The sequence below is a fragment of the Pseudochaenichthys georgianus genome, chromosome 17, assembly GCF_902827115.2.
Source record: "Pseudochaenichthys georgianus chromosome 17, fPseGeo1.2, whole genome shotgun sequence".
NCBI lineage: Eukaryota > Metazoa > Chordata > Actinopteri > Perciformes > Channichthyidae > Pseudochaenichthys > Pseudochaenichthys georgianus.
This window is the reverse complement of record NC_047519.1, coordinates 31,586,803-31,604,869: the sequence shown is the minus strand read 5'-3', so window position 1 is coordinate 31,604,869 and position 18,067 is coordinate 31,586,803. Positions and strand designations below refer to the sequence as shown.

At 40.7% G+C, this 18,067-nt stretch overlaps 1 protein-coding gene across 1 annotated transcript in view; it reads left to right on the top strand.

The window, feature by feature from the left end:
- prkci (protein kinase C, iota) overlaps positions 1 to 17,421 on the top strand; it is a 35,625-nt gene extending 18,204 nt beyond the window's left edge. The window contains exons 4-18 of the mRNA XM_034104625.2: positions 3,707 to 3,757; positions 4,389 to 4,474; positions 4,959 to 5,096; positions 5,190 to 5,244; positions 6,192 to 6,247; positions 7,092 to 7,268; positions 8,876 to 8,973; positions 10,110 to 10,196; positions 10,297 to 10,432; positions 10,540 to 10,627; positions 12,014 to 12,139; positions 12,557 to 12,636; positions 12,959 to 13,048; positions 15,294 to 15,409; positions 15,683 to 17,421. Of these exons, the coding sequence (XP_033960516.1) occupies positions 3,707 to 3,757; positions 4,389 to 4,474; positions 4,959 to 5,096; positions 5,190 to 5,244; positions 6,192 to 6,247; positions 7,092 to 7,268; positions 8,876 to 8,973; positions 10,110 to 10,196; positions 10,297 to 10,432; positions 10,540 to 10,627; positions 12,014 to 12,139; positions 12,557 to 12,636; positions 12,959 to 13,048; positions 15,294 to 15,409; positions 15,683 to 15,770 (1,472 nt within the window). The 3' untranslated portion in view covers positions 15,771 to 17,421. The remainder of the gene's footprint in view (positions 1 to 3,706; positions 3,758 to 4,388; positions 4,475 to 4,958; positions 5,097 to 5,189; positions 5,245 to 6,191; positions 6,248 to 7,091; positions 7,269 to 8,875; positions 8,974 to 10,109; positions 10,197 to 10,296; positions 10,433 to 10,539; positions 10,628 to 12,013; positions 12,140 to 12,556; positions 12,637 to 12,958; positions 13,049 to 15,293; positions 15,410 to 15,682) is intronic.
- The last annotated feature ends 646 nt before the right edge of the window (positions 17,422 to 18,067 follow it).

The following is an 18,067-nucleotide window of genomic DNA, read 5'->3' as shown; positions in this document are numbered from 1 at the left end:
GTTGGATGTGCGGCTAGGATAAGTAATAAGGGAGCTAGGAGTGATTTTCGGTGCAGTAATAGGTTTGCATTTTCGCTCGGGGCTAATTCAGAGGCTCACTGTTAGCATTGTGTTTTTTTAATTTTTTTATTCCGGATCGTATGCCACTCTATTCGACCGAATCGGTTCATAAGCATAGGCCATGGGATGCCTGGTAACTGTAGATGCTTCCACATCAATGTCATCTCCCGACGAATAGTCAAATTCATCGTTCAAAACGTCGATCTCATTGCAAAATTCCTCCATCGCTGCCATATCTGCTACGTTGTGTTGACTTCAGGTGGAGCGAAAACACAGCCAGTGACGTCACCATTTGGGACTCCCCTAATGGCGGCGGCCTGGTCCCGGAATTCCCCACCCGGCCGGCGGATAATTAATTTTCTTTTGGCGAGTAATATCATATACAATAAATATTACGATCAATATCCATTGTAAAATGAATAAACTACCGGAATATTATAACTGTAATTGGTGTTTCCTTTCCCCTTTAAAGAGAAGAGGCCCCAAGATGGAGTCTTGAGGAACCCCACATGTCAACTCAGATGTGTATTTACCTACAGAAACAAAGTTGTTTCTGTCCTTTAAGTAGGATTCAAACCAATTTAGAACTGTTTCCGAAAGTCCCACCCAGTTTTCCAGTCGGTCCAGTAATATGCTGTGGTCAACAGTGTCAAACGCAGCACTGAGATCTAATAATACTAACACTGAAGTTCTGCCACTGTCTGTGTTTAAGTGGATGTCATTAAAGACCTTTACAAGAGCAGTCTCAGTGCTGTGGTTTGGACGAAAGCCTGACTGGAACACATCGAAACAACTATTTAAATGCAAGAAATTACTCAACTGTTGAAAAACAACTTTTTCAATGATTTTACCTAGAAATGGGAGGTTTGATATGGGCCTGTAATTGTTCATTACTGAAGCATCTAGATTATTCTTTTTTAAGAGCGGTTTAATGACTGCAGTTTTCAGGGCCTGTGGAAAAATACCTGAGTGAAGAGATTTGTTTACTATATGAAGTAGATCTGAGGCCATGCAAGGCAAAACATCTTTGAAAAATCCTGTTGGAATAATATCAAGGCAGCAGGAGGAGGATTTCAGAAGTTGTATAATGTCCTCTAGGTTTTTATCATTAATCTGATAGTGGACACGGAGACAACAGATTTGCTGTTCCTGATGCAGAGGCACTGACTGCTTGTCTGATTTTCTGAATTTTGTCAGTGAGAAAGGAGGCGAAATCATTGCACGCCCTGGTGGATAGAAATTCAGAGGCTACTGACACTGGGGGGTTAGTTAGTCTGTCGACGGTAGCAAACAAGGCACGTGCGTTGTTTTTGTTTTTGGTAATGATGTCAGAGAAGAACGATTGTCGTGCGTTTTTCAATTCCAAATTATAAAGGCCAAGTCTCTCTTTATACATTTCAAAGTGAACCTGGAGATTTGTTTTTCGCCACCTGCGTTCAGCTTTTCGACATTCTCTTTTTTCTGTTTTAACGGTCATGGCCTTTCTCCATGGAGATATTTTCTTCCCAGTCACTTCCTTTACCTTAATTGGAGCAATGGCATCTATAACATTTTTAATTTTTGAATTAAAATGATCTACTAGCTCATTTACTGAGATGTTAGCAGGGGCAAGTGTGGAAGAAAAATTCTGAGTAAACATTTCCCTAGTATTTTCAGTTAAACATCGCTTTGTGGTTACCTCTTTTTGAACACTTGTGTGAACAGAAATAGAGCTCTCAAAGAAAACACAGGAATGGTCAGAGAGTGCAACATCAGTCACCACAACCTTAGAGATATTCAGACCCTTTGAGATAATTAAGTCCAGAGTGTGCCCCTTATTGTGCGTGGGCTCCGTCACATGCTGAGTCAGTCCATAGCTATCAAGAACACAAAACAGTTCTTTTGCCCCTCTGTCCTGGGGGTTGTCAACATGGATGTTAAAATCACCAACAATGACTAGACGGTCAAAGTCAATACACACTATAGACAGCAGTTCAGTAAAGTCATCAAAAAAGCTTGCACAGTATTTGGGTGGCCTATAGATATTTAGGAACAGAGCTCGAGAGGAGCATTTCAGCTGAAGGGCCACATATTCAAAAGAAGCAAAGTTCCCATAAGATGTCTTCCTGCATTGAAGGGAATCATTGAACAGAATAGCAACTCCACCCCCTTTCTTATGCATTCTTTCCTGACTCATAAAACTAAAGTTGGGAGGGGTTGATTCGATAAGAACAGCTGCACTGTTATTTTGTTCAATCCAAGTTTCTGTTAAAAACATAAAATCGAGATTGTGCTCAGTGATAAAATCATTGATTAAAAATGTTTTTCCTGCCAAAGACCTGACATTTAATAAAGCTAGTTTAAGTTTGTTAAACACACCATCAGTCATGTTTTTTGTAACAAGCTGTGGCTGACATGGAATCACTGCTAAATTAGATAAACTCACACAAACGTTTGAGCGCTTCCTGTATCTAAGATGATTCACCGCTCTTAATCTATTACCTATCAACACAGATATCGGCAAAGCTATAGGCACTAGAATTTTCATTTCCTATTTGTTGGAGCTTTGCCTTTCAATAGCAACACATTTTTACTGTGGATAAAAACAAACGATCAGCCACTAGACATAAACTAAGGCATGCTCGTGTAGATATAGAAGCTGGAATTTAAATAAAACCAATACATGTGTTAGGGCCCCAGAAGTCGTTCTGGAAATAAATGATATGATGGAAACCTGAACAAAACAGAAAATTGTTGACTTGGATAGTATTATTTTCCTGTTCTGTCACCAGGTTAGGCCACACAAATGTAAATTACACGTTGAGATTATGTTCAGCTCTAATGCAAGCATCTCTGGGTTTGATGACGAGTTTATGCTGCTCGCTTTTGAGTTCCTTTCCTTTTTTAAATTCTCTCGCATTTTCATGTCTGAGCATAGGCGCATACATACCGTACACAACAACAAAGCATCAAAACACACGCTTAATGCCGCACTGACCTGTGATAAAGACTTCCGCTGTTGACGTCTGTCTACGGGCCCTTGAGCTACTTCACATCCTCCTCTAAGCCGAACCTTGTTGATAAATATTCCTCAAACTTTGTGCGTCTAGAGGTCAGTGCTAACTCAGACGCAGGGTGAGAGTCAGGGGTTGTGTATGTGGAGTGATGGGGAACATTTGATTGAGGCTCTATGTGTATAAGCATGTAACCCGGGGGTAGAGGGGACGGGGACTGTGCGGTTAATGTAATGTTTTAATCAAATCCGAGGTGAGGGGTCAAGAGTGCGGTGGATGTCAGAGACGGAGAGACTGAACGGAGGATGTGACGGCGCCGCGGGGGTCGTCAAGTCTGCTCGTGAACAGAGTTGTCGGCTGCAGCGAAATCCTCGCCTCTGACTCACGCTGCCCCCAGTCTACCTCCTGCCCCCTCACACACTGATCATCTTAGACCTCTTCTTTAAGATCGCATCTTTTCAGTGTACTGCATGTAGCTCACACACACACAGGGGCTTGCACCATCATAAGAACAACATGAGTACATTTCAATAATTTTACAGGTGACTGCTGGGAGGATGTGAATAGAGCTCAGCAGCACACAAACACAATCACAAATGTTGTCAGAATTGCCTTCAAACTGATTTATTAAGTGTACGTGTTTTTCTTCACAGTTTTCCCATGTATACCAGAGAAACCTGGCATGCCGTGTCCGGGAGAAGACAGTGAGTCAAACCTTTTCCTTCTCTACTTTTAGAAACCTACACTTTTTAATTACTCAAATATTGGAGCAATTCTTTTATCCAGGAGAATTTAAAATGGCAATGGTTCAGGGCAACAACAAAAAAAGAATTTGTGACGTTTATTAAAAACTAAAAATGTCAATCCTTTGGTTATGAACCACCATTTGTAACCCTTTAAGAAAATCCTGCATAAGAAATGTGTGTGTGTCTACATTAAATACACACATTAAACTCAATGGTAAGGTGAGAAAATGCCATTTTTTTTAAACATCTGAATTTACATTCAAAGCAGAAAACTGTTCAAATCAAAGTTGATGCTGAATTTACACATACAAGTCTTTAGTATACAGTTACAGTACATAACATGTATGTATGCATTTTGATAAACAGGGCCACAAGTTGTGTTTGCAACTTAATTGATTGCATTTTTATATAAAGTGGCACCTTTTTGTAAAAATATTTTTGGGGCATTTTGTCCTTTATTTGACAGAGTACATTGTAGACATGAATGAATATAGCCTTTGTATCTTTGAAACTTAAAATGATGGTTCAGATGAATAATTTGAGTACTGTAGAGATTAAAGTAGTCCGCTCCTCTTTCCTCTTCTCACAGAGTCTATATACCGGCGTGGAGCGCGGCGCTGGAGGAAGCTTTACTACGCCAGCGGTCACGCCTTTCAGGCCAAGCGCTTCAACAGGGTGAGGCATGATGCGGAATTTCCCACATTTTGCAATTTCAGTGTTGGATTATTGTAAAGGTAAAAATATCTGGTGTGGTGCCTGTAAAAACTAACCACAATCAAATCAGGTTTTATTTATATAGCACATTTAAAAAAAGGTTTTTTGTTGAGCCAAAGTGCTGTACATGCAAATAAAAAAACACATTACTGCGATCGCAAACAGAAGACAATAAATTACAACAGCAGATATAAAAATCAAACACGGGGAAATGTCATGAGTCGTACAATAGATAAGCGTAGTGACTGTAGGTGTAAGTATAGGAGAATGAGACATCCACCGCTCTCCAGTAATTGGTCTGTGTATTGATTGATGGAGGAAGAGGGATGGTGGAGACACAGAATCATTTGATTGTATGCCAGCAGGGCTTCATCTTCCAGAAGCCATCAGCGCCTCTGTAGCCTCTCCTGGAGTATAATGGGTTTGTGATGATTTCTCTCTGCAGCGAGCCCACTGCGCCATCTGCACAGACCGGATCTGGGGTCTGGGAAGGCAAGGCTACAAATGCATCAACTGCAAACTGCTGGTGCACAAGAAGTGCCATAAACTGGTCACAGTGGAGTGTGGCCGGCCGATGATCCAGGTGAGAAGATCGTTACCATCCAACACTTATGCTTTAAGATGATATTCTGTCTTCCAATGATGATTATACTTAATGACACATGTTGTTGTCTAGGATCCACTCATGCCCGGACAATCGTCGAGTCAATTAGACCAAAGTGAACAGCCAGGTAACACACACACACACACACTTCTCAAATAGCATTGCACACAGTTAAAAGTTTTGGTTAAGAAGCACATAAGAGACACTCAAACTGGTCACAAAACACTAAATGTCACTCTCAGTTCTGAATCTCTTTGCCATTCTTTCGACACAAATTCACTAAATGTCTGCAAATTTGACTGCCATTGTTAAAAACCTAAAGCTGCTAATATCTTAATGTTTGTTATTGTCAACGAATCCCATTAAGAGAACACAACGACAGTAAAAAGCCCAATAGAGACACATATCCCAAATGCACTGTGTACATGCTCCTAAACATGTAATAATCCCAGCATAATCTCACTTCCCATAATTGAAAAATATTCCTTTTTGGAATATCCAAGAATATGCTTTTGACATGCCCTGTCCCAAATGTAGAATATAATATAATAATATAATTGACCCCAAGAGATTATTAACGTTAAGTGTAGCAGCGACCACCCAGAGTACACGGTGGGTCAGCTGCGTTTGAGATTTACCAACATCTCCAGACTTAAATCGGGTCAGGTGGTTGAGGCTGAAATCCTCATCTGTTAATGAGGCCGTTTAAAATCTATAAATACTCACAGACCACCTGGGAAGGTTTGGGATGCAACCATAGAAACATTTATACAGTTAAAATGCATGTTAATTATTATGAAGTAAAATGATAAGAAATACAAAATAAAGCTGCATTGTACTTGTTTTTGTAGATACTTAGATTTTTGTACATACTCTGATTTTGAATATCCTGTTAAACACGGGTGGAAAGAAAAGGGTATTTTCTGTTCTAACCGAGCAGAGAGCAGACCGCATGGCTGTGAACAAAGCGTGTGACTGTCTCTCACCTACTTTCACTCCTCTCATCTCTGCTACATTTCTTTTCCTCCCCTGCCTCCCCCTCTCCTTCTGTCTGTCTGTCACGTCTTCTCTCAGGCCCTCAGAATAAAGACTCCAGAGAAAGCTTGACTTACGATGGAGAAGAGAAAGAGGTGAGCGTGAGAAATCTTTTGGATAAATATGTGTGTATATTTAGAGTGAGCATCCACCACTGTTTCATTGAGCAGAGGGGAAGGAAGAATAACATCACCTGTAATTGGAAGCAGGTTTTTTGCTTATTTTGCCATTGTGTACATCTGGGTGAATCTTCTTCCACCTGCTGTGCATGTGTGACATAGAGAGCATGCAGACATAGGCACACTCGCAGCGCTGGGGTATTGATTTCCTTTGGTGGAGCTAATAAAGTAACCTTTTATCACAGCTCTTAACACCCAAGGCTGATTAATGGCCAGGGATGTAGTTTGGGGGTTTGTTGAACGGAGCTGTAGATGGGGGGGAAAGAAATGGATCGAGTTGGACTCTGATGGACGGAGATAATATAGTACAAGCCAAATGATCTTATCTACGGCTCCATGTCTGACTCTGGGGGTTGTCACGTGTGGGGAGGTGAGATGAATAGGCAGTGGATACGCTTCACTACAGCATATTACAGGAGAGATGATAGCTGAGGAAATGGTGAAGGTGGTAATCGGGTTTACAGAGGAGAAGGAGTAATATAAATGATCGCTTAATCTGATGGAGGCAGTGCAATGGTGGTTAATACAGACAGGAAAGTCATTACTTAGATTGACTTTTTTTAAATGTGGTGCTTTTAGATCTTAATTTACAAACCACCCAAAGGAAATCACCTTCATGCTCAAAACAAATGACCACATATTGATAGTTTGTCAGAAAATACAATTGTGTTGAGAGCGGAGCTGATTTGTCGCATAGTTGACTTGTTGTGTTTATCACATACGCGTTTGTGTGACTCTCTCTCTGTGAACTGCCCCCCAGGCGAGGAGTAGTAGAGACACGGGGAAATCGCCTTCCAGTCTGGGGCTGGCCGACTTCGACCTGCTCAGGGTGATCGGCAGAGGAAGCTACGCCAAGGTGCTGCTGGTGCAGCTGAAGAAGACGGAGCGCATCTACGCCATGAAGGTGGTGAAGAAGGAGCTGGTCAATGACGACGAGGTAAACAACGCTGATGTTTGACGCGACATCAAAGTGAAGTCCACTCCAACACACTGAAATGGTGGTTTGGGCCCAAAGACTATATTCAATGTGATCAGGAAAATACCACAACATTAATATAACATCAGAGTACTTCATTTCCAGACCCAATAGGGATATTATATAGTTTCTTCTTTAAGGAGGTTTTATTTTTTGTTATTCAGGGATAGGTTTCCAGTGAGGGTTCCTCCGTCAACAAATCCCTTGTTGATTCTCAGTCTCTTGTAGATATCATATGTTGCCTCTTTCTCACACTACAGGCATCTACAAAGAGAAAAAAGCTGGTGAGGTTTACAACACGTGCTAACTAAGTGACACGGTCGTTAACAAGACTGACTTACCTGAACATGGCCTAAAGCTCTAAACCATAACTTAAACCACGGATGTATGAATTAACAGTTCCAACTTGTGAATTCTCTTCACCACGGGCTCAAAAACAACTGTGGAAAGCAATATTTACAGGATGGAACTCTACAGGGTTAATACATGTTACAAAGAAGTGTTAACATATGTGATTATTTATTATTATCTTTTCAACCGAGATGTCTTTATCAAAAATGTGTTACCATGGTTACCACCTTCAATGGTCTTGTTTTTTCTCCGAGCAACAGGCAGAATCTAAACATATTCATATGTAACATCGAAAAGCAGCACATCCTCACCTGAAGAGGCTGGCATCATTCATATTCTTTCATCTACTTATCAATTAATCAATTAATCACTTCGGCTCCAAGCATTTCATGTAATCGTACTTATTTGTTAATAGTGCAACAAGTGACTTAATAAAAAACATTTCTGTGATTAAGTTAAACCAGAAGTCTTTTTTGAGAAGTTGTATATCTACTAACAAAGGAAACATGAACAATATCTCAAAGCGTAACTGTCCCTTTAAGACAACACCTCATCTTTTGAGAAGTGAGACGGTTAGTTAACAGTGAAGGCATCAATCTTCTGTCGCTGCCATGTTTACTTAATGCAATTAGCCCGATCAATGATCGCTGTTAGTCATCGCACAACCAACATCGCCTCATGTGATTGAACGCCAGCCTTGTGTCTCTTGTCTGAAGCACTTTGAGTGTTGATGACAGACCTCTTGGACGCCTCTAAGAAGGTGTAGATGAACCATCATGTCATCAGAAATTGATCTGGAGGAACACATGTAGCGGCACAGCCAGAGGCAGTGGGAGTAGTTAGCCTTGATTAGACGCACTTAGCGTGATTGACAAACTGACAAGTGCCTTTCGATCAATGCTCAAGTGTTCTGCCAGCCCTGCTCTGTCAGTGTGAGCCTCATCCGTGTCCACACACACACACACACACACACACACACACACACACACACACACACACACACACACACACACACACACACACACACACACACACACACACACACACACACACACACACACACGGCCATCGATAGAGACTTGCTTCTGCTTCTACTGCCTCAGCCCTTTATCTCACCGATGCCCACCCCGGTCTCTATCTGCAAGTTCAAGGGTACTTTGTCCGAATGATCTCTGATTTACTCCCCGGGTGTGTCTCTGTGTGTGTTTCTCCTTCAGGACATCGACTGGGTCCAAACAGAAAAGCACGTTTTCGAGCAGGCCTCTAATCATCCCTTCCTGGTCGGCCTCCACTCCTGTTTTCAGACGGAAAGCAGGTGAGAGCATCTCAATCAAGAATGTATTTCTCTTTTAAACATGGTCTTGATTGGGGTTTTTTCAACATAACAATCCCAGGGCTGAACAAGTACAATGTCTAGAGTGTAATCAGAATGATTTCTTCCTAATGGGAAAACATAAATAAACTATAAAACCATGACTAAGATTTAAAACTAACTTATCAGACTCACAGATGAAAGTTGTTTTTAATCCAAACTTGCAGGAATTTGTCAAAGTAATCGGCTTTTGATGGTTTTATTTGTTATATTCTTGAAAAAGTTGTTCACGCAGACTTCGCCAGGTGACCGCTGGTTCCCACAGCATAGAAAATGTTACAAAATGTAAATGCTTATAATGGCAGGTTTTTAAGATGTCCATTTTTTTTAATGAACCTAGTTACGAAACTGACTCTTTCAATTGTTTTCTTTTGAAACATGAGTTCTCGAAGCTTGATTTTGGGTTGCTTTTAAAGGTTTTCTCTGTGTTCTGTCTGCCTCTATGATGCTGCTGTCTGCTCGCCAGGTCTCTATTGAAAACAGATTCCTAATCTCAACAGGTTGATTTAAGGTTACACACAACAATAAGTTAAGACACCCTGTCAGTTGTTTGTCAGTGCGTCACAAAACGGTAAATATGAGTGTTTGAAAATGACGCATTTCGGCATATCCTCCCCTGCTGCTGTGGTTGAGGTCTGTTTAAGGTAAATTCACATTTTGTAAAGGTCAGTGCCAGAGTGTGGTCACAGGAAGATCCCCACTGTGGTTACACACCTGAACTTACTTTCAGATCATGGGTATTTCTTTACAACAGTTCATATTAATGACTAAACAAGTGACACAGTTACAATTTGAAAACAAAAAAAGCTTCTATATTTATAATTTATCAGTGTGTAACATTAAAACACTGCTTCACTGGTGAGGTTTAGTTAGACTTGATTGAGAGCTGACAGACAACAAGCAAACAGCCCAACAACTGTCACAGAAGTTCACCACAATACACTTTACAACTTCAAAAAATCCTTTGGTCCAAGGAATCTCAAGTGAGATGATCAGATCTCTTCTAAAGTTGGAGGAACAATGTGTGTTATATATATATATATATATATATTTACAATAACACTTGTTTCTTTTTGCAGACTGTTCTTTGTTATTGAATATGTGAACGGTGGAGATCTCATGTTCCACATGCAGAGACAAAGAAAACTTCCAGAAGAACACGCCAGGTAGAGTTTTTCTTTCCTTGCATCTCTTTAAAATAAATAACATTGATTTGATGTTTGTCGTAATAATGAATACTGAATACTGAATACATCTCTCTTACAGATTCTACTCAGCAGAGATCAGTCTGGCGCTCAACTACCTTCATGAGCGAGGAATCATCTACAGAGATCTGAAGCTGGACAACGTGCTGCTGGACTCTGAGGGACACATCAAACTCACAGACTACGGCATGTGCAAGGTGTGAATTGCATCCCACAATGCACTTTGGATAAAAGCACGTACAGAGTGTGTCGGTTTACCGCCCTCGAGAGGATCCTGGAGCTGATGATCTTTTTGGTTTTGCAGGAGGGCTTGAGGCCAGGCGATACAACGAGCACTTTCTGCGGTACCCCCAATTACATCGCCCCCGAAATCCTCAGAGGAGAGGATTACGGTAAGCATTACAACTCACCGGCACTTACCAGCAATGCCATCCTTTTCATTACTATGATGCAATAAAGGGGGCATTATACTGTAATATCGGTGGGCTGCTAATCTCTGTCGCCATTATGGATGCTACAATGGTGCAACTTCTTGAAAGGTAATCTTCTAAATCAGTAAACATACCATAAAAACAAGAAAAGATTACACTTAAATAGACCCCTCAATAATGTGAAAAGTGCAGCTACACATGCGCAAAAGAAACAAAAATAAAAGCTAAAACACTTGAAATAGATTTGAAAAGGCAACAAATGAATTACCGAAGGAATTGTGGGATCTTTTAAATGAATGCTGCTTTATTTATACTCGTTATTTAGAGTGTATTGGTCAAAACGATGTGGTTAAAGATGACCGACATGTATGAATGAATCATGAAAGTGTGTGACAGCCATTAAGAACAGAGGTTAGATCTAGTCTTCATGACTGAGTGCTGCATTAAAAACTATCTATAAATACATACAGTAAAAATAGAAAATCAATCTCCCTGGTTACCAGAAGAGGCATCATATAAGCAATATGATCCACTGCTACAGGTGCAGTGTTTTGCTAGTGAAGCTCTGTGAAAAAGTACAATAGAACAAAGCCATTGTTAACAATGCCAAGAAATGACAAGAAAAACAACAAGTGCACCTCTGTGTGAAAAAGGGTTGCAGTAATATGAATGACACATGTACCATCATCAGAACTGCTTATAATTGAATTACACATGTGCTACTGGCTTTGTATGAGCCCTGCCTGCAAAGCCAGAGACCAATTAAAAGCACTTTAACACTGATGTATTGAGTGCAACAACAATATACAAGACGCACACAAAGAGTCCATTCTTCCTGGATGAGTTATATCCAAGAAACCGCAACAACTGAATCATTACGAACGGTTTCTAAATGCTCCAGTTCAGTCATTAAGCTCTGACGCCCTCTCGTTATCAGAAATGTTTCTCTCCTTTCTTAAACATTTAAATATTGTAATACTCGTCTATTTTTCAGATGAATTAGGCTGCCATTCAAAATGACTGTTTCTGTCTCACCTGACTTTAGGTCATCCCACATCTTTGAGTTGTAGTTGTGCAGCATTAAATCAATAGGTTAACCCCAGATGACCTTGAAAATAATGTTTTTTTTAATGATATAATGTCCATTTCTTTCACTGACGGACTGTATTTGCTATTGCTATCATCTGATCTTCCCTCCTACACTATCCCCAGTGGGAGAGAAAAATAGATGGAAGCCCCTGGTACCAAAAGTAATTTGAGCAGAGCCGTACCATGAGATGGAGACACCACTTATGTTGCCACCTTGTCATAAATATGATTTGTAAAATATAATGTGTGTGTGTTCAGGGTTCAGTGTGGACTGGTGGGCGCTGGGCGTGCTGATGTTTGAGATGATGGCGGGCCGGTCGCCCTTCGACATCGTCGGCAGCTCTGACAACCCAGACCAGAACACAGAAGACTACCTCTTCCAAGGTAACACACACACACACACACACACACACACACACACACACACACACACACACACACACACACACATTGCACAGTGGGAACATGTCACACCTTTTTGTTGACACCTTTCCAATGGCCGCTTCTCCCAGAGCCAGGCACACGCCATCTGTTACGGAGGAATGTGTGAATGCATGTTGTGATTTCATTGTAAATACTCTTTAAAAAATTGTCAGTGTTTTCTCATAACTGCCAGGCATGTGTTGGATGGAAGGGAGTTGAAGCCATATTTCAAGACAGTTTCATCAAAAGCCATTGACACTTCATTGAAAGGTTTTCTGTTCTCATAACTGCAGCTGTGTCGGTGCCCTTTGCTGTCATTTTAGCCTCAAGAGACCACCTGTCTCACCCCTCTCCCTCTTTTCCCCTCACCTCCTGCAGTAATATTGGAAAAACAGATCAGAATCCCGCGCTCGTTGTCTGTCAAAGCCGCCAGCGTCCTCAAGGGATTCCTCAACAAGGTAAGAAGGGGTCAGACAGGCCTGGATTAATCAAAACAGTGTCTCTGGCCTGTGGGAATGACATTATGATGTCTTTAGTGGGAGTCAGCCGCCATCTCTCACCCTCTCGTATCCTCCTTCTCTCCACTCCCGTCCTTCTGAGTCTCAATGTGGCTCACCTTTTTACCTCTCCTTAATACTTTCCCCCTCACCTAAACCACTCGTCCTTTCTTGCAATTTCTCACCCTCATCACCTTCTTGCCCGTCGGATGACTTTCTGTCTGTCTCCTCCACCGTCTTCCTCGAGATGTCTCTCACCCTCCCTTCGCTCTCACTCCCACAGGATCCAAAGGAGCGTCTGGGCTGCCACCCTCAGACGGGCTTCGCTGACATCATGGGCCATCCATTCTTCCGAAACGTCGACTGGGACCTTGTGAGTCACTCACTTTGATCCTCTCCATGTTTCTCTCCATTTGACTTTTCTTGAATTGCATCCTTCGTCACCTTAACCCTTGTACCGCACTTTGAGAAAGCTGCTTTGACGATCTCAAACACAAAAAAGTCTGCGACCGAAAAACTGCCAGAATTATATGTAAATTTATTTTTACAATTAACATCACTCATGATCATAACTAGGTATTTATTAATTTTTTTTAACCAGTTTATCATAAAACAAAACAAAAATGTCAGTCTGGGATGTCAACAACACAGATTTTGAGGCATTTTCATTTTTGCAGGAAGAAAGCATGTTTTTGACCAACCTAGTAGAAAAATAGTAAAAACTATTAAATGTAATGAATTTCTTGGGTAACATCTAAGTATCTATATTTTGGCTAAACAATTTGTTAGACTTCTGAGGTTGAACTTCCGTTATTTTGGGGGAGAACCTCACACCCTCGCCACCATGTAAGTCCCAAGTAAGCCCCATGTAAGCCCCATGTATTAACACAGCCAAAATGATCGTAAACTTAAAAATGAAAACAATGTTCATAGTGTGGCACAAGACTGTGTCACGATTTTAATCCTAACTTCTAATGAAGGAAAACAGAACTGGAGCATGCCGGGTGCCAAAAGGTTCAAATCAATCCATAAATCGATCGCACAGAGGAGATAAACAGAAAGTTGCCACCAGACGCAGAAGGTCAAATCTAAGTGCATCGGGTGACTTTCCCTCTCTCTATCTGCTGCCCTGCAGGCGTAGAGCGCTCAGAGCTGAGGGTTGTTACCTCTGGCAGAGACTCAGGTCCTTGTGAAAAGCAGCAGATAGACAGACTGTTGGAGGACTGAGAGGAAAACAGCAGATAGAACAAGAGGGGAGGTCAGAGATGGAGAAGAGACAGATCACTGAGTGACAACAATAAACATGGTTCACCTTCCATTTTTTGTAATACAGAAATCTTTTTGCCAGTTGCATACAGGTAAAACCTAAAATGTAACAAAGCTCCAAAAAGCTCCTGTAACAACACAAACATTGTATTTGTTGGTGGCGGCAGCATTTTACATTTCATACTAAATGTATAATCATGATTATTACTGTAGTATTTAAAAGAAGGGAACTTTTTTTTTGATGAACTCAATTGAACTGGTAACTTTATGATTCAGTTCCTAACTAAAACTAATGTCAAAGTTCTTCATATCCTTGTATATATGTATCTATGTATATGTGCATGTATATGTGCATGTATATAGACATTGCCAAAAAGCATGATGGGGTTACCTTCATGAATGGCCAGACCGACATGCAGACAGACATGCAGTGGTGCAGACAGACAGAGTTCACCGTGACCTATTTCCTCCCTGTTTTGGTCTGGAGCAGTCGGTCGGAGTGTCTGGAGTGTCAGCTTACACCCCTCCCACCCCATCACACACACACACACACACACACACACACACACACACACACACACACACACACACACACACACACACACACACACACACACACACACACACACACACACACACACACACACACACACACACACACACACACACTCTACCGTCCCCTGCAGTGCAGCTATTCGCCTGCAGGGGGAGCATTCCTACAGACGTGTAAGAATTGAGAGCCAGATGATGGTTACCTCTTCACTGCGAAATCTGAAATCGGAGGATTACAAGTGCGTCATCAAAGTTGAAGTCACTGTTTTAAATGGAACAATGAATTCTCTGCTGTAGTATTAACTAATGGAAAGTTTCTAAAAGTCTTTAAATGTCTTGTTCCTTCAGTCCAAAACCAAAAGATATAGTTTATTATATAAAACGGAGGAAAACGGAAAATATCATTATTTGAGACGCTGAAAGCTGCATTTCCTGAACATTTTGTTTGAAATGTTACTTTGAAGATAATATATTATCAAAATTGTAGGCAATTGATTTGTCTATGGGATAATCGATTAGTAAACTAGCTGTTGCCTTTTGGGATTCATCCAAAGATGTTTGAATGATTAGAAGTTCTGACAATGAAAAAGCAGCAAACCAATACTTTTGAGAAGCCCGAGAAAGTTTGTCATTTTAATTGGCTATTAACTAAAATTGTTAATCAATAATCCAAATACTTGAGCATGAATTGTCGATTGCCGATATTTCCCTTCAGTTTAAATATTGACGTGTTGACTGCATTAATGTCAGTAGAGGATAAGCTGGATGTGTTTTCACCTGTCCCTGTGTTGTTGTTCCAGCTGGAGCAGAAGCAGGTGGTCCCGCCTTTCAAGCCCAACATATCAGGAGAGTTCGGACTGGATAACTTCGACGCTCAGTTCACAAACGAGCCCATCCAGCTCACGCCTGACGACGAGTGAGTCCCCATTTATCTTTTTATCTTTTTACAAGCAAGACTTTACTGAATGTACATTTTTTAGAAAGGTTATTGTGTGGTTTACAAATGAACCTTTGAATATCTGTTGTCATATTTGATGATGTAAGGATACGTTCTACATAATATGGTTTGAAGAGGAATATTTTATAATATAAAAACATGTGAAGTTATCTTGAAAAAATTATAATTCTAAGTCCAACAGAAATGAATTCAGCTTAAAAATAATACCGTTTCCTTTTGTCTTCATTGTAGTGATGTGGTTAAGAAGATTGACCAGTCTGAGTTTGAAGGATTCGAATACATCAACCCACTCCTGATGTCGGCGGAGGAGTGTGTGTGACAGGGCCGCAACGTCTGTGCTCACACACACCACCCACACACACACTCTCTCACACACACACACACTCATGCACGTGTTACGTGGCGTCTCAGTGTCTTCACTTCAGGCTGCATGGTTACGAGACAACCGGCGAAATCATCCTCCTGTTGGAGGGCCGCACATGCACAGCAGAACGCTTATTTGCCAAAACCAGTCTCACACTCTGCCATTTATAACCACTTGCCCTTAAGTCTACCTTCTTAATTATTTTTATATCATGTAAATCTGCACTGATATCGATTTTCTCATCGGGGCCTCTTTATCGGTAGCTGGCGAGGCTACAAAGTTCTTCCAAGGTCGCTGTACGTCGGGGGCGGGGTGAGGCTAAACCCCCGACAGATGAACTGAACATCCTCTCCTTCAAGCTGGTGGGGTGTTTCCTGCATATTTTATTTGTACATATATGAATCTACTATAAATGTTAGACAAGGCCTTTTTAGCTTCAAGCCACTGGCGGACAAAGCTGACACCTATCATCATCATCAAGTCGTTCTGGATTCAGCTTCGTCACAACATCCGTTCTGTAGAGGAAAACATATCATAACACTAGCCTTTTAAAGAAAACACAAAAAGATAGAAATATATATATTTTTCTCATGTTTTATTCAACAACATCATTATATATGTTGTTCTAATGTGTGACATGTCCTGCCTGAGTAACGGAGCCAAAAAGGGTTCAGGCTTTGTTGAATACACGACATCTGGAAAGCAGAAGGCTCTGCTTCAAGTCCCTTCTCCCCAGAATGAAGGAACGTATACAGCAGCATCCAACAACGCTAACAATGAGTTAACGCTCTCAAACTGTGAATGAAAGAGCTCGCTATGCAGGGAAATGGGCTGGAAGAGAAGCACATCATACCTGAACGCTGGAGCACAGGTTACATTTTGCTGTGCAGACCATCCATTACATGTACATTCACAGAGGACCAAAAAAAAAGCATTTTTCTGAAAAATGTCTTGCTGGTACGAATAAAGAAGGGACGGTATACATAATGTGCTGTCCCAAGTCATAGAATTTATATATTCAGATATTTGTTGTGTTCATTTTTAATACTATGCCTTTCTGAAACGTATGGTCTGTCATCTTTTTTTGTACTTTCTCCATTCCATGTCTGTCTTTTGTTGTAAATCAAGATTTTAAATGATTGTTGAAACGAGAGCTCGGTCAGAAAGCCACAACGCAGCGCTTACTGTAAACTGCATCCGCTCTGCTCCATTTTATCTCCCATTACCCATTTTGTAAAACTGCTTTGAGGCAATATAGTTCTGTAGAGCTTCTCTGTAAAACCTTACACTACAACCCCCCCAACTGTAACGACACTCGGTGACGGTGCATGATGGACCTCCAGACTCTTCTTCTCTCTGAGGGACTCGTTCATCTGTTACAAAAGTTACTTTAGCTTTTTTGGTTACTTTTTTTTTTTGTGAATCCGATTTTAATTTTGAATTTTTTTTGTATCACTACATTGATTCCAAAATGTTGCTGGGTGAACCCAACGGAAACACATTTTGTTGTGTTTTTGGGGTTGTTTACCACCCAAGACTCTGGTCCTGTTTATTGTTAGTGTGCAAAGAAAAAACAAAGATGGTAAAATAAACATTTTTATTTCTCTCCTTGTGTTAATACGTGCTCGTGTCTGTGTGCGTCTGTCATTTATCTTGAGTGTAGCTCCGCTGATTTTCTCAACTCAATTTACTCGTCATGTGGAATATTATTATTCTTTTGAGTTGCATTGTGGGAAATGTAGGAATCAGTGTTTTTTGGGTCATACCATGGACTAAAATTGAGGATAATTGAGCTTCTGCTGCTCCAATATTTACCAATCCTATTTGAATCTGTCTCTCAATTCTTGCAATATTATGCAAGAGCAATACTGAATCAAGTGCCCCTTGAATGTAAACACAAAAACATTTAAAATAACTTGCAGGTGTAGAAAGCACTTAAGTATCTGGTTTCCTATTTATTTTGGGAACTTCATGGTAGAGATCCTTTTAAGTGCATGTTTGTTTACCAAAGTAAAGAATAATTAGCTGCAGCGTTTTGTTTTTTTATGAAGTATGTTCTTATATACAGTGGAATTTCTTTGGTGCATCAGATAACTATAGAATAGAAGAAAGTTACAATAATAATATGTACAAAGTATCCAAGTTTTAGAAGAAAAAAATGTGGGCAGAAATATACAAAAATGATCCAAGTCATGTGTGAAAGTTGCAGTACAAAGAAGATGCAAAGTAAACTCCAAAAGATGTGTTTTAAC